The sequence below is a fragment of the Orycteropus afer genome, unplaced genomic scaffold (assembly GCF_000298275.1).
Source record: "Orycteropus afer afer isolate SDZICR_OR568_19922 unplaced genomic scaffold, OryAfe1.0 scaffold00184, whole genome shotgun sequence".
Lineage (NCBI taxonomy): Eukaryota > Metazoa > Chordata > Mammalia > Tubulidentata > Orycteropodidae > Orycteropus > Orycteropus afer.
Window position 1 is genome coordinate 2,754,554 of NW_006921771.1, and position 13,101 is coordinate 2,767,654.

Here is a 13,101-nt window from a genome sequence, read left to right on the forward strand (position 1 = left end):
GACTATGGTCCCAAGCCCGCAGGTTCAACTACTCAGTCCATCTGGGTAGCTGGCTGTGACTGAACAGTGACCTTTTCTTCCTTTTTTGCTTTTTTAATGACCCTTTGCTTCCTTCGTGGATGATGACCTTGATATCATCCTACAATTCTTCTGATTTTTGGACATTGTTGTTCAGTTCATCAAATCAGTTCTTTAGGTGTTCTTTAAGTTCAGGAGGGATATAACCAAGGTCCTATTTTGGCTTTAGTGGATTTCTTTTAATTGTCTTCAGCTTCAGGTTGAACTTGCATATGAGAAGTTGATGGTCTGTTCCACTCTCTTGGCCTTGTTTTGGCTTGAGATACTGAGCCTCTCCATTACTTCTTTCCACAGACATAATTGCTCTGAAACCTGCGTACTCCATCTGGTGAAGTCCATGTGTATAGCCGCTGTTTGTGTTGTTGGAAGAGGTATTTGTGATGAATAAGTCTTTGGTCTTGCAAAATTCTATAATGCAATCGCCAGTGTTATTTCTGTCACCAAGGCCATATTTTCCAACTACTGGTGATTCTTCTTTGTTTCTGACTTTTGCATTCCAATCACCAGTGATAATCAACACATCCTGATTGCATGTTTGGTCAATTTCAGACTGCAGAAGTTGGTAAAAAATCTTCAATTTCCTTGTCTTTGGCTTTGGTGGTTGGTGCATAAATTTGAATAATAGTAGTAACTATTCATAAAGATTTCCACTGATATATCAGGCAGTGTTTCACTGGTATTTATAAAGTTTTCACTGGCCAGTTCTTTAAGAAGTGAATGGTCCCTGCTTTTTTCCGAATCTGTCTTAGTCTGGAAGCTCCGCAGAAACCTGTCCACCATGGAGGACCCCGCTAGTATTTGAAATACCGGTAGGATAGATTCCAGCTTCACAGCAATACACAAGCCACCACACTATCACAAACTGACAGACGAGAGGTGGCATATGAACATGCTCCTCATTTCTCAAGCTGAAAGAACTGAGGAAAAAATTCAAGCCTCGAGTTGCAGTACTGAAAGATTCTGTGATTCCCTATTGAAAGATTCTATGGGAAGAATTTTGAATGATGTAGGAAACATCAAAAGAAGAGTAAAGGAATACACAGAGTCAGTGTATCAAAAAGAATTGGTCAATGTTCGTCCATTTCAGGAGGGGACATAAGATGAAGAACCAATGGTATTGAAGGAATATGTCAAAGCTGCATTGAAGGAATTGGCGAAGAACAAGGCTCCAAGAATTGATGGAATACCCATTGAGATGTTTCAACAAAAGGATTCCATGCTGGAGGATGCCACTCATCTATGCCAAGAAATTTGGAAGACAGCTACCTGGCCAGCTGACTGGAAGAGATCCATATTTGTATCCCTTCCAAAGAAAGGTGATTTCACAGAATGTGGAAATTATCAAGCATTGTCATTAATATTGCATGCAAGTAACATCTTGCTGAACATAATTCAAAAATGGTTGCAATGTTATATTGACAGAGAACTTCCAGAAACACATTCAGAAGAAGATGTGGAATAAGAGATAACATTGCTGTTGTGAGATGGATCTTGGCTGAAAGTAAAGAAGACCAGAAAGATGTTTATCTGTGTTTTATTGACTATACAAAAGCATTTGATTGTGTGGATCATAAAAAAATTATGAGAAGAAGAGGAATTCCAGAACACTTAACTGTGCCCATGACGAACTTGTATGTATATTGCGAGGCTGTCATTTGAACAGAACAAGGAGATACTTCATGGTTTAAAATCAGGAAGGGAGTGTGTCAGGGTTGTATTCTTTTACCATACTTATTCAATCTGTGTGCTGAACAAATAATCCAACAAGCTGGACTATATGAGGAAGAATGTGGCATCAGGATTGGTTGTTGTTGTTAGGTGCTGTTGAGCCGTTTTTGACTCATATAGTGACAGCAGAACAAAACACTGCCTGGTGCCATGCCAGCTCTGCGATCCCTGCAATACTTGAGCTGATCGCTGCATCCACTGTGTCAGTCCATCTCGTTGAGGGCCTTCCCCTCTTTCATCGACCCTCTACCTTACCAAGTATGACATCCTTCTCCAAGGAATGGTCCATTCTGAGCCAAAGTAGGTGAGACGAAACCATTCTTGTTTCCAAGGAGCATTCTGGCTGTACCTCCTCCAGGACAGATTTGTTAGTTCTTTTAGCAGTACATGGCACTTTAACATTGTTTGCCAGCCCCACAACTCAAAAGCATCAAATCTTCTTTCGTCTTCCTTATTCATTGCCCAGCTCTCAAATGCATAGGAGGAGATTGAAAATATCATGGCTTGTGTGAGATTCACCCTAGTCCTCAAGGAGACATCTTTGCTTTTCAGTACTTGAAAGAAGTCTTTTGCAGCTGACTTGCCCAGTGCTATACATCATCTGATGTCATGACTGCTGCTTGCATTGGCATTGATTGTAGAACCAAGCAATATGAAGTCTTTGACTAGTTCAATCTTTTCTTCATTTATCGTGATGCTGTTTATAGGTCCAGTTGTGAGGATTTTTGTTTTCTTTATATTGAGATGTAATTCATACCACAGAGTGTATTATTCAGTCTTCATCAGTAAGTGCTTCAAGTCATCCTCACTTTCAGCATATCTCAGGTTGTTAATGATTCTTCCACCAATCTTGATGCCATGTTCTTCATATAGTCCAGCTTCTCCGATTATTTGCTCAGCATATAGATTGAATAAGTATGGTGAAAAGATACAACCCTGACACAGTACCTTCTTGACTCTAAACCATGCAGTGTCCCCTTGTTCCATATGAATGACAGCCTCCTGATCTATGTACAGGTTCCTTCTGAGTGCAGTTAAGTGTTCTGGAATTCCTATTCTTAATGTTATGCACAGTTTGTTATGATCCACACAATCAAATGCTTTTGCATAGTCAGTAAAACATAAACAATTTTCTGGAATTCTTTGCTTTGAGCCAAGATCCATCTGACATTGGCAGTGATATCCCTTGTTCCATGTCCTCTTCTGAATTTGGTTTGCACCTCTGGAAGTTGTCTGTCAGTATACTGCTGCAACCGTTTTTGAATTATCTTCAGTAGGATTTTACTTGTGTATGATATTGGTCGTATTTTTCAGTAATTTCCACATTCTTTAGGATCACCTTTCTTTGAAATGGGTACAAATATGGATCTCTTCCAGTCAGTTAGCCTTGTAGCTGTCTTCCAAATCTCTTGGTATAATTGAGTGAGTGCCTCCAGTGGGGCATCCATTTGTTGAAACATCTCAGTGTGTATTCCATCAATTCCTGGAGCCTTGTTCTTAGCCAGTTTCTTCAGTGCAGCTTCGACTTCATCCCTCAGTACCATTGGTTCTTGATCATATACCATCTCCTGAAATGGATGAGGATCGACCAATTCTTTTTGATACAGTGACTGTGTATTCCTTCCATCTTGTTTCGATGCTTCCTGCATCATTCAATACTTTGCCCATAGAATTTTTCAATATTGCAACTCGGGCTTCAACTTTTTCTTCAGTTCTTTCAGCTTGAGAAATGCTGAGCGTGTTCTTCCCTTTTGGTTTTCTAACTCCAAGTCTTTGTACATTTCATTATAGTAATTGGCTTTGTCTTCTCGAGCTGCTCTTTGAAATATTCTGTTCAGCTCTTCTATCTCGTCAGTTCTTCTATTTGCTTTGGATTTTCTCTGCTCAAGGGCAAGTTTCAGAGTCTCTTCTGTCATCCATTTTGTTCCTTTCTTCCTTTCTTGTCTTTTTAATGACCTCTTGTTCTCTTCATAGATGATGTTCTTGATGTCATCCCATACTTCTGGGTTTTTTGGTCATTGGTGTTCGTTCAATACATTGAAATCTGTTCTTTAGATGGTCTCTAAATTCAGGAGGGATATATTCAAGGTCATATTTTGGCTCTTGTGGACTTGTTTTAATTGTCTTCAACTTCCAGTTGAACTTGCATATGAGCAATTTATGGTCTGATCCACAGTCAGCTTCTGGCCTTGTTTTAGCTGAAGATACTGAGCTTTTTCATCACCTCTTACCACAGATTTAGTCAATCTGACTCCTGTATACTTCATCTGGTGAAGTCCACATGTATAGCTGCCATTTGTGTTGTTGTAAAAAGGTATTTGTAATGAATAAGTCATTGGTCTTGCACAATTCTATCATGCGATCTGCAGCATTATTTCTGTCACCAAGGCCAAATTTTCCAACTACCAGTGATTCTTCTTTGTTTCCAACTTTTTCATTCCAGTCTTCAGTGATAATTAACACATCTTGATTGCATGTTCGGTCACTTTCAGAGTGCAGAAATTGATACAAATCTTCAGTTCCCTCATCTTTGCCTTCAGTGGTTTGTGCATAAATTTGAATAATAGTTGTATTAACTGGTCTTCCTTGTAGACGTATGGATATTATCTTATCACTGACAGCATTGTACTTCAGGACAGATCTTGAAATGTCTTTTGTGATGATGTATGCCATGCCATTCCTCTTCAAATTGTCATTCCCAGCATAGTAGATCATAAGGCTGTCTGATTCAGAATGGCCAAAACCAGTGCACTTCTGCTCACTGATGCCTAGGATATCAATCATTATGCATTCCATTTCGTTTTTCAACTTACAATTTTCCTCAATTCATAGTTCATACATTCCGTGTTGGGATTATTAATGGACGTTTGCAGCTGTTTCTCCTCAATTTGAGTCCTATCACATCAGCAAATGGAGGTTTCAATAGCTTTACTGTACTTATAACAGTAAGGTTTGTTCTACTCTGATGAAGCAGCACTTTCCCAGTCCTATTTTGAGAGCCTTCCCCCCTAAGTGGCTCGTCGTCCTGCACTGTATCAGTGTTTCTGGGCTATTCATATAGTTGCCTAGTAATGTAACAGACAGTGTTTCTCTGCTATTCATAAGGTTTATTTTGCCAGTTCTTTCAGAAGTGGATGGCCTTCTCCTTCGTAGTCTGTCTCAGTCTGCAAGCCATGCTGGTAACTGTGCACCATGTGCAACCCCGCTGGCATATGAAACACACGTGGGACAGCTTCAAGCCTCACAGCAACATGCCACCAGAGCATGACAAGCCAACAGACAAGTTTGTCTCCCTTAGCTGCTTGAAACCTCTCCACCCTCCCCTTACCAGGATCCTTGCTGGGCTTGCTCTGTCCTGAGTCCCTTGGCTTTCCTTTCCTTTCTCCTCCACTTTCCTTCCACTTGGGGGTTGGGGCCTGGGTCCCTGCCCTTACCTGGATCCCTTTGCCGTTTGCTTGCTCTGTCCTGAATGCCCTGGCTTTCCTTTCCTTTCCCCTCTCCTTTTCCTGGTGCTTGGGGTTTGGGGCCTGGGTCCTTCCCCTTTCCCTCCCCTTACATTGTTGTTATGTGCCGTCAAGTCGGCCCTGACTCATAACGACCCCTTCTTGGGTTTCCGAGGCAGTATCACTATGGAAATAGGATTGCCCAACCTTCCTTCCAAGGAGTGGCTGGTGGGTTTGAACCGCCAGCCTTCTGGTTAGCAGTCAAATGCTTTAGCCCCTTACATTAAGAACCTGCAAATATGCATATGACCCAACTTTGCTTGCTTAAAGTGAAGATTACTTCAAGTACTTACTGATGAAGAGGAAAGACTATAATTTGCAGTATGGATTACACCTCAACATAAAGAAAATGAAAATCATCAGAACTGGGCCAGTAATCAGCATCACAATATATGAAGAAAAGATGGAAGTTGTCAAAGATTTTGTATTACTTGATTCCACAGTTAGTTACCTCCTGTACATGTGAGGTAATGCACAATGAATAAGGAAGATGAAGAAGAGTTGATGCTTTTGAGTTGTCGTGTTGGCAAAGAATACTTAAAGTACCATGAACTGCCAAAAGCACAAACATCTGTCATGGAAGAAGTGCAGTTGGAATGCTTCTTAGATAAGAGAATGGACACACTTCGTCTGACCTACTTTTGTCATGTTGTCAGAAGGGACCAATCCCTGGAGAAGAATATCATGCTTGTTAAAGTGGAGGTTCAACGAAAAAGGGGAAGGCTCTCGGTGTGATAGACTGATATAGTGGCTGCAATGATGGGCTCAGTTATAGCAAGGATTATGAGGCCTATACAGGACTGGGCAGTGTTTTGTTCTGTTGTACTTAGGGTCGCTGTGAGTCAGAGCTGACTGGGTGGCATCTAACAGCAACAACAACAGTATTAACTGTTGGTAGGCTTATGGATATTATCCCATCACTGACAGCATTGTACTTTAGAATAGGTCTTGAAACATTCTTTGTGACAATGAATGCCGCTCCATTCCTCTTTAATTTGTCATTCCCAGCATAGTAGATCATATTGTTATCTGATTCAGAATGGCCAAAAGCAGTCCATTTCAGTTCATTCATGCCTAGGATATTGATCTTTATGCATTCCATTTCATTTTTGACAACTCCCAATTTTCCTGGATTCATACTTCGTACATTCTGTGTTCCAATTGTTAATGGATATTTGCACGTTTCTTCTCATTTTGAGTCATGCTCCATCAGGAAAGGGAGGTCTCGAAAGCTTTACTCCATTCACATCATTAAGGTTGGCTTTATTCTGAGGAGGCAGTTCTTCCCCAGTCGAATTGAGTACCTTACTACTTGAGGATTCATCTTTGGCACTATATCAGACAATGTTTCTGGATATTCATGAAGTTTTCCAGTAATATATCAAACCGTCTTTCAATTTGTTTGAGAATGGATAGCCCTTTCCTTCATCTGAGTGTGTCTTAATCTGGAAGCTCTGCTGAAACCTGTCAACTATGGGTGACCCTGCTGGTATTTGAAATACCAGTGACATAGCCTTCAGCCGCACAGCAATACGCAAGCCAGCACAGTACAACACACTGACAGAGGAGTGGTGGTTGAGCTGAGTATACTTTATTATTGAAAATAATTCAGTTCTTAGTTGCTGCATATATTTTTTTAAATCAAGGAAATGAATGTTAAATTTTTTTAACTGCATTTTTAACATCAGGTGAGAAAGTTATATGAGCTTTCACTGTGATGAATCGTCTAAAAATGTAATATTGACTCATCCTTATATTCTTGGAATCATCCTACTTGGTCATGGCATATTTTTCTTTAAACATAGAGCTGAATTTTCTTTTATAATATTTTGTGTCATTTTAAATTCATATTCATAATATTATTGTTTTGTTTATCTTCTCATTTAGTACCAGGCTTATCATAACTAGTTGCTTTTGAGTTGAGTCATTTCTAACTCGTTGTTGTTGTTGTTGTTAAGTGCCGTCGAGTCATTTCCGACTCATAGCGATCCCATGCACAGCAGAACGAAACACTGCCCGATCCCGCGCCAGCCCCACAATCCCTGCTATACTTGATCCCATCATCACAGCCACTGTATCAATCCATCTCGTTGAAGGCCTCCCCCTCTTTCGTCGACCCTCCACCCTAACTTCTAACTCATGGCAACCCCATATGTATTAGAGAAGAGCTGTACTTCATTGGATTTTCCGTGGCTGATTTTTCAGAAGTTTATAGCCTGGCTTTCCTTGTGGACATCATCTGGGTGGACTCAAACCTCCAACCTTTCCTTAGCAGCCTGGCATATTAAGTATTAACATCACCAAGGAACTTGGGTTAACGGTAACGGTAGCTTGCCAAAATTTATTAGAATGCTTTTATAGCATTTTACGTGCCTTGGATTAACTTTAAAAGCTTAGCAGTTATCTACAGTTGAAAGGTTGACAGAACATGATGGCAAACTTTTTGGACCTGATGCCTTTTTGGACCAGTGATTATTAAAAACAAAACTTTCTTCCATGGCTGTTAAGTATATAGCCTCTGTGCATTGATAGCCCTGTAGCTATAATTTCCTAAGTCATCTGTTGGATGGTAAAGTTTTTCATCTAGGTTTTTATTATAATTATTTTCTGTTTTGTTTTGTTGTTTCTTCCCCCAGAAAAGGCTTATAGAAAGAAAGAGTAAATTTTTTGGGGGTTGTTATTTAGAACAGTTTGAACATATTAAACACATTTTTTTTCTTGATTATTTTGTGAGTCCCTTCTGCAGTTTTATTTATTAAAAATACTTACTTGGTAACTCTAGATTTTAAGGTTATTATTTTTTATACATCTGTGTTTTATTTTTGAGTGATTGGTGTTACTTCTTAGTTTTAAGTATTTTTCTAGTTACTTTGTGAGGAATCGTGTGAGTGGTAAGTTATTCAAGGATTGTTATGTATGTTGAAGTATTGTTAGTGAATAACACATTGCTTGATTATAGTATTCATGAGTGGTGATGTTAGTTGCCACTGAGTCAGTCCCTACTTATAGTGATTCTTTGTACAATGGAATGAAACACTGTGTGGTCCTACACCATCTTGATGATCGTTGCTGTGCCTGAGCCCATTTTTGCAGCCTCTGTGTCAACCCATTTCATTGAGGGTCTTCTGGTTCAGTGACCCTCTAATTACAAAGCATGATATCCTTTTCTAGGAACTGGTCCCTTCTGGCAACATGACCAAAGTACTTCTAAGGAGCATTCAGGCTTTACTTCTTTCAGGATAGATTTGTCCGTTCTTCTAGCAGTCCATGGTATATTCAGTATTCTTCACCAACACCATAATTCAAAGTCATCAATTGTTCTTGGACTTCCTTATTCATTGTCCAGCTTTCGCATGCCTGTGAGGTCATTGAAAATGCCATGGCTTGCGTCAGGTGTACCTTAGCCTGAGAGTGACATCTTTTTGCTGCTTTTTAACACTGTAAAGTCATTTTTTGGAGCAGGTTTGCCCAGTGCAATATGTTGTTTGATTTCTTGATTGGTACTTCCATAGGCATTATTATAAATCCAAGTAAAGGAAGTCCTTGACTAATTCAATCTCTTCTCCATTTAATGTGATGTTGCTTATTGGTCCAGTTGTGAGGATTTTGGTTTTCTTTATGTTGAGGTGTAATCCATAATGAAGGCTGTATTCTTTGGTCTTCGTCACTAGGTACTTCAAATCCCCTTGTCTTTCAGCAAGGAAGGTCGTTTCATCTGTGTATCACAGGTTGTTAAAATGAGTCTATTTCCAGTCCTCTTGCCACATTCTTCTTTGTATAGTTCAGTTTCTTTGATTATTTGCTCAGCATACAGATTGAATAAGTATAGTAAAAAGATACAACCCCTACGTATGCCTTTCTTCATTTTAAGCAGTGTAGTATCCCCCTGTTCTGTTTGAATGACTGCCTTTTGATCTATGTACAGGTTCCATGTGACCACAATAAAGTGTTATGAATTCCCATTCTTTGCACTTTTATGCGTAATTTGTTATGATCCACACAATCTAATGCCTGAGTATTAGTCTTTTTTATCTCAAAATGATATATAGGCAGCCACTGGATTACAAACAAGTTCTGTCTTTAAGTGGAATTTTTACATAAATTCATACAGTTAGGTATGGTTCTTATCTAATGTCAGTTAATCAAATGTTTGTCTTAGTATATAGTGTACCTTTCTGTGCATAAAACTCTAACATTCCAGATACAATAAAACTTTAACAATAGTGTAATAATGCAAGAATAAGAATGTTTTAATGTACTTCTCAAAGTTGCATATATGTTGTTATGAACCATTGATTGTACCTCAAATATTTACTATACTAAGTTGATTGTTAACTATGGTTGTATGGAAGTCAGAAGTTTGTAACCCAGGTACTACCTGTAGGTTTTTCGCTATAATCCATTATGGCAGGTATTTGATTTGAGTCACTCTTCCTGACATCAAGTTCAGGAAATAACTCTTTTCTTTCCTTTTAGATCTTTAATCACATATGTTTGATTATGTATAAATGTGTATGTATGTGTATGTGGAAATATATATATTTAACTATTAAGGAAATTAGCATAACTTATTCCATTTTAAGAATTATACTTTTTTTTTTTTCTTTTTTCAATAGGTGCCTTAGCTGGACCAATTATTGTGGAGCCACATGTCACAGCAGTATGGGGCAAAAATGTTTCATTGAAGTGTTTAATTGAAGTAAATGAAACCATAACACAAATTTCATGGGAGAAGATACATGGCAAAAGTTCACAAACTGTTGCAGTTCATCATCCTCAATATGGATTCTCTGTTCAAGGAGAGTATCAGGGAAGAGTCTTGTTTAAAAACTATTCACTTAATGATGCAACAATTACGCTACATAACATCGGATTCTCTGATTCTGGAAAATACATATGCAAAGCTGTTACTTTTCCACTTGGAAATGCTCAGTCCTCTACAACAGTAACTGTATTAGGTAGGTATACTTAAATAATTTTTTTTGGTAGTTGTGATTATAATAAAAATATTTTTAAGAATTTAAAGTGATTGAGAATGTAAATATGCTTAGATGTAAAATAAAAGAATTCAGATACGATTTTTCAAGTTCTGTCTTAAAAGTCAGTGATTCTAGATTCTCTAAATTTAAATAAAATCCTTTCTGTGTTCTAAGCTACTTTACATACTTTATGAAAGATAGTAACCAAATCAAACCAAACTCACTGCCATCAAGTCAATTCCAACTCATAGCTAACCCCATTGGTTTTCTAAGCCTGTAAATCTTTATGGAAGTAGATTTCCTCATCTTCTTCAATGGAGCAGCTAGTGGATTTGAATCACTTACCTTGTGGTTAGCAGCCAAATACCTTACTCACTATGCCACCAGATCTCCTTATGAAAGGTAGTATTGCAATTATAATACTAATTGTTAAATTTCTTTGATATTTATTTTAACTATTTCCCCTCAGAATTTCAATTACCATTTTTAATTTCTTCATTTTAAGCAGACCCGTTCTTTAAAAAGTGACAGAGTTTGTCATTTTGGAGCCACTGACACATCATTTTTAAGTTTTGCATGTAAAATTTTATTCCTGCTATTCTAAATTTGCATAGATGTTTGCATCTTTTGCTGTTGCTCCTAATAAATAATCTTCAACTTTTTGTATCTTATAACTGGTGAAATTTTGAATATGCTTCTTAAGATTAGCATAGTCCTGCTGTTGTTGTTGTTTGCTGTTACATGCCTTCGAGTTGGAACCGACTCATAGCGACCCCTCCTTGGGTTGCCAAGGCAATATCACTATGGAAGTAGATTGCCCAACCTTCCTTCCGAGGAGTGGCTGGTAGGTTTGAACCGCTAGCCTTCTGGTTAGCAGTCAAGTGCCTTAGGCACTATGCTACCAGAGCTCCTAGTCCTGGAGTAGTAAGTAAAAATTAAGATACCTTGCAGTGGAAAGTTGGTTTACTTTTCACTGCAATGAAAAGTGGACAGTAAGCCAGCTTAAGAAGGCTGGTGAGTACTTTTGAAATAATAGAACAAGGATTAAAGAGCATCTTGTATGGAGACATAACTTCTTAAATACCCCCAAGAGGGTGGATAGCTGACAGCGTCCACTATTAGATCCTTTAATATCTCTTTCAGTTTTTGAGTTGAGATCCTATTCCTAATGTGACTCCAGGCCACTTACTGAGCAAGGTAGTGGTAATTGAAGGTCACGATCTCGTCTTGGGGCCAGTGATTGAACAAGATAGCGTTTTCACGCCTAGCCATTTCTTCCCAAAGTGAAATGGGCAATCTTTGCTTTAGATCTCCCCAGTTGCCTGGGAGAGAGTCTTTGATAGATCTTCTGATAACTTCTCTACCCTATTCTTCTTCCTCCCTTTTCTCCTAGATGCTATCCCCAATAAACCTTTTGCACTCCTCACTTAATCTGTTTCTGTTTACCAGAGAACCAGTCAGATACCCCAAACCAAACCAAACAAAAATAGTTGCCATGAAGTCAATTCCAACTCATGGTACTCAGCCCTTGTTATTTCATGGCATAATGCTAGGCAGCTTCTCTAAAATGCAGGAAATTAGTTTTGTTCAAATTCGTTATATATTTTTTCATGTGAGAGATATTTAAAAATAAGTAAATAAATATTTAAATATTTGAGGATTCAATATGTTTTAGACACTACCCTAAGAGCTGTAGGGAAATAAATTTTAGAAGTTGATATTTTTAAAAAAATTCCTGATTGCAAGGCTTAAATATCTGAAAAATTGAAGTACAGGACAGCAGGGTAAAAACTCATTATCAAGCAAGTAAATAGTGTGTATGTAAAAGAGATTGTTCAAGGGAATAAAATAACCTTTTTGTTTTTCACTTTAAATTTTAGTGTTTCAGCCTAAATTGATACAGCATTTGTTGGCTTAAAACATGAGTTTTTGTGTTGCTGTAAGACTAGTCATAATTTTATCAGTGCCTGCTTTTGCTACCTTGATCTTGAACATCCCATGTTCCACCTCTCTCAATAGCTTAAATCTTCTAGTCATAATAAACTCTCTGCTTTTCCTGTTTGTGTTTACTACCTGTTTGTGTTTCTCCTTCTGCCTGGGATTTCCTTCTCTTTCCTCCTGTTTCTCCCTTCCCCCAGTCTTCTATTTGTTGTTGTTATTATTTGCTGTCAAATTGATTCCAACTCATGGTGACCTATGTGTGGAAAATAGAACTGCACACATAGAGTTTCAAGGCTGAGACTTTTCGGAAGCAGGTTGCCAGGTCTTTCTTAGTTCCTCTGGAAAGTTCCTAACTGCCCATCTTTCATTTAGTCATCTTCTGCTTAACCATTTGTGCCACCTAGGGATTTCGTCTGTTTTACTATTCTTCATCAAATCACAAGGAAAGGGTTCAGTGCAGATCAGTGAGTAAGCACCAGCCCACCCGTGCTTACCTTGCTCCCGGAGACCTGGTCCCTCTCGGGAGGGTAACAAGGGAGCCGTCTGAGCACTAGTGACCCTCCCAAGAGGGACCGGGCCTCCGGGAGGAAGGTAAGCACGGGCGTAGCACAGAGTAGCAGGCCGGAAGAGCAGGAGAAAGGAGTAAAACCCAGTCACTAGTGCTGACAGCTCCCTTGTTACCCTTCCGAGAGGGACCGGGTCTCCGGGAGAAAGGTAAGCACGGGCGGGCTGGTGCTTAATCACTGATCTGCACTGAACACTTTCCCTTGTTACCCTCCCGAGTGGGACCGGGTCTCCGGAAGTAAGGTAAGCACGGGCGGGCTGGTGCTTACTCACTGATCTGCACTGAACACTTTCCCTTGTTACCCTCC

At 39.0% G+C, this 13,101-nt stretch overlaps 1 protein-coding gene across 1 annotated transcript in view; it reads left to right on the forward strand.

Moving 5' to 3' along the window:
- NECTIN3 (nectin cell adhesion molecule 3) overlaps positions 1–13,101 on the forward strand; it is a 134,290-nt gene that overhangs the window by 85,183 nt on the left and 36,006 nt on the right. Inside the window, exon 2 of the mRNA XM_007947418.1 lies at positions 9,926–10,267. Within this exon, the coding sequence (XP_007945609.1) occupies positions 9,926–10,267 (342 nt within the window). The remainder of the gene's footprint in view (positions 1–9,925; positions 10,268–13,101) is intronic.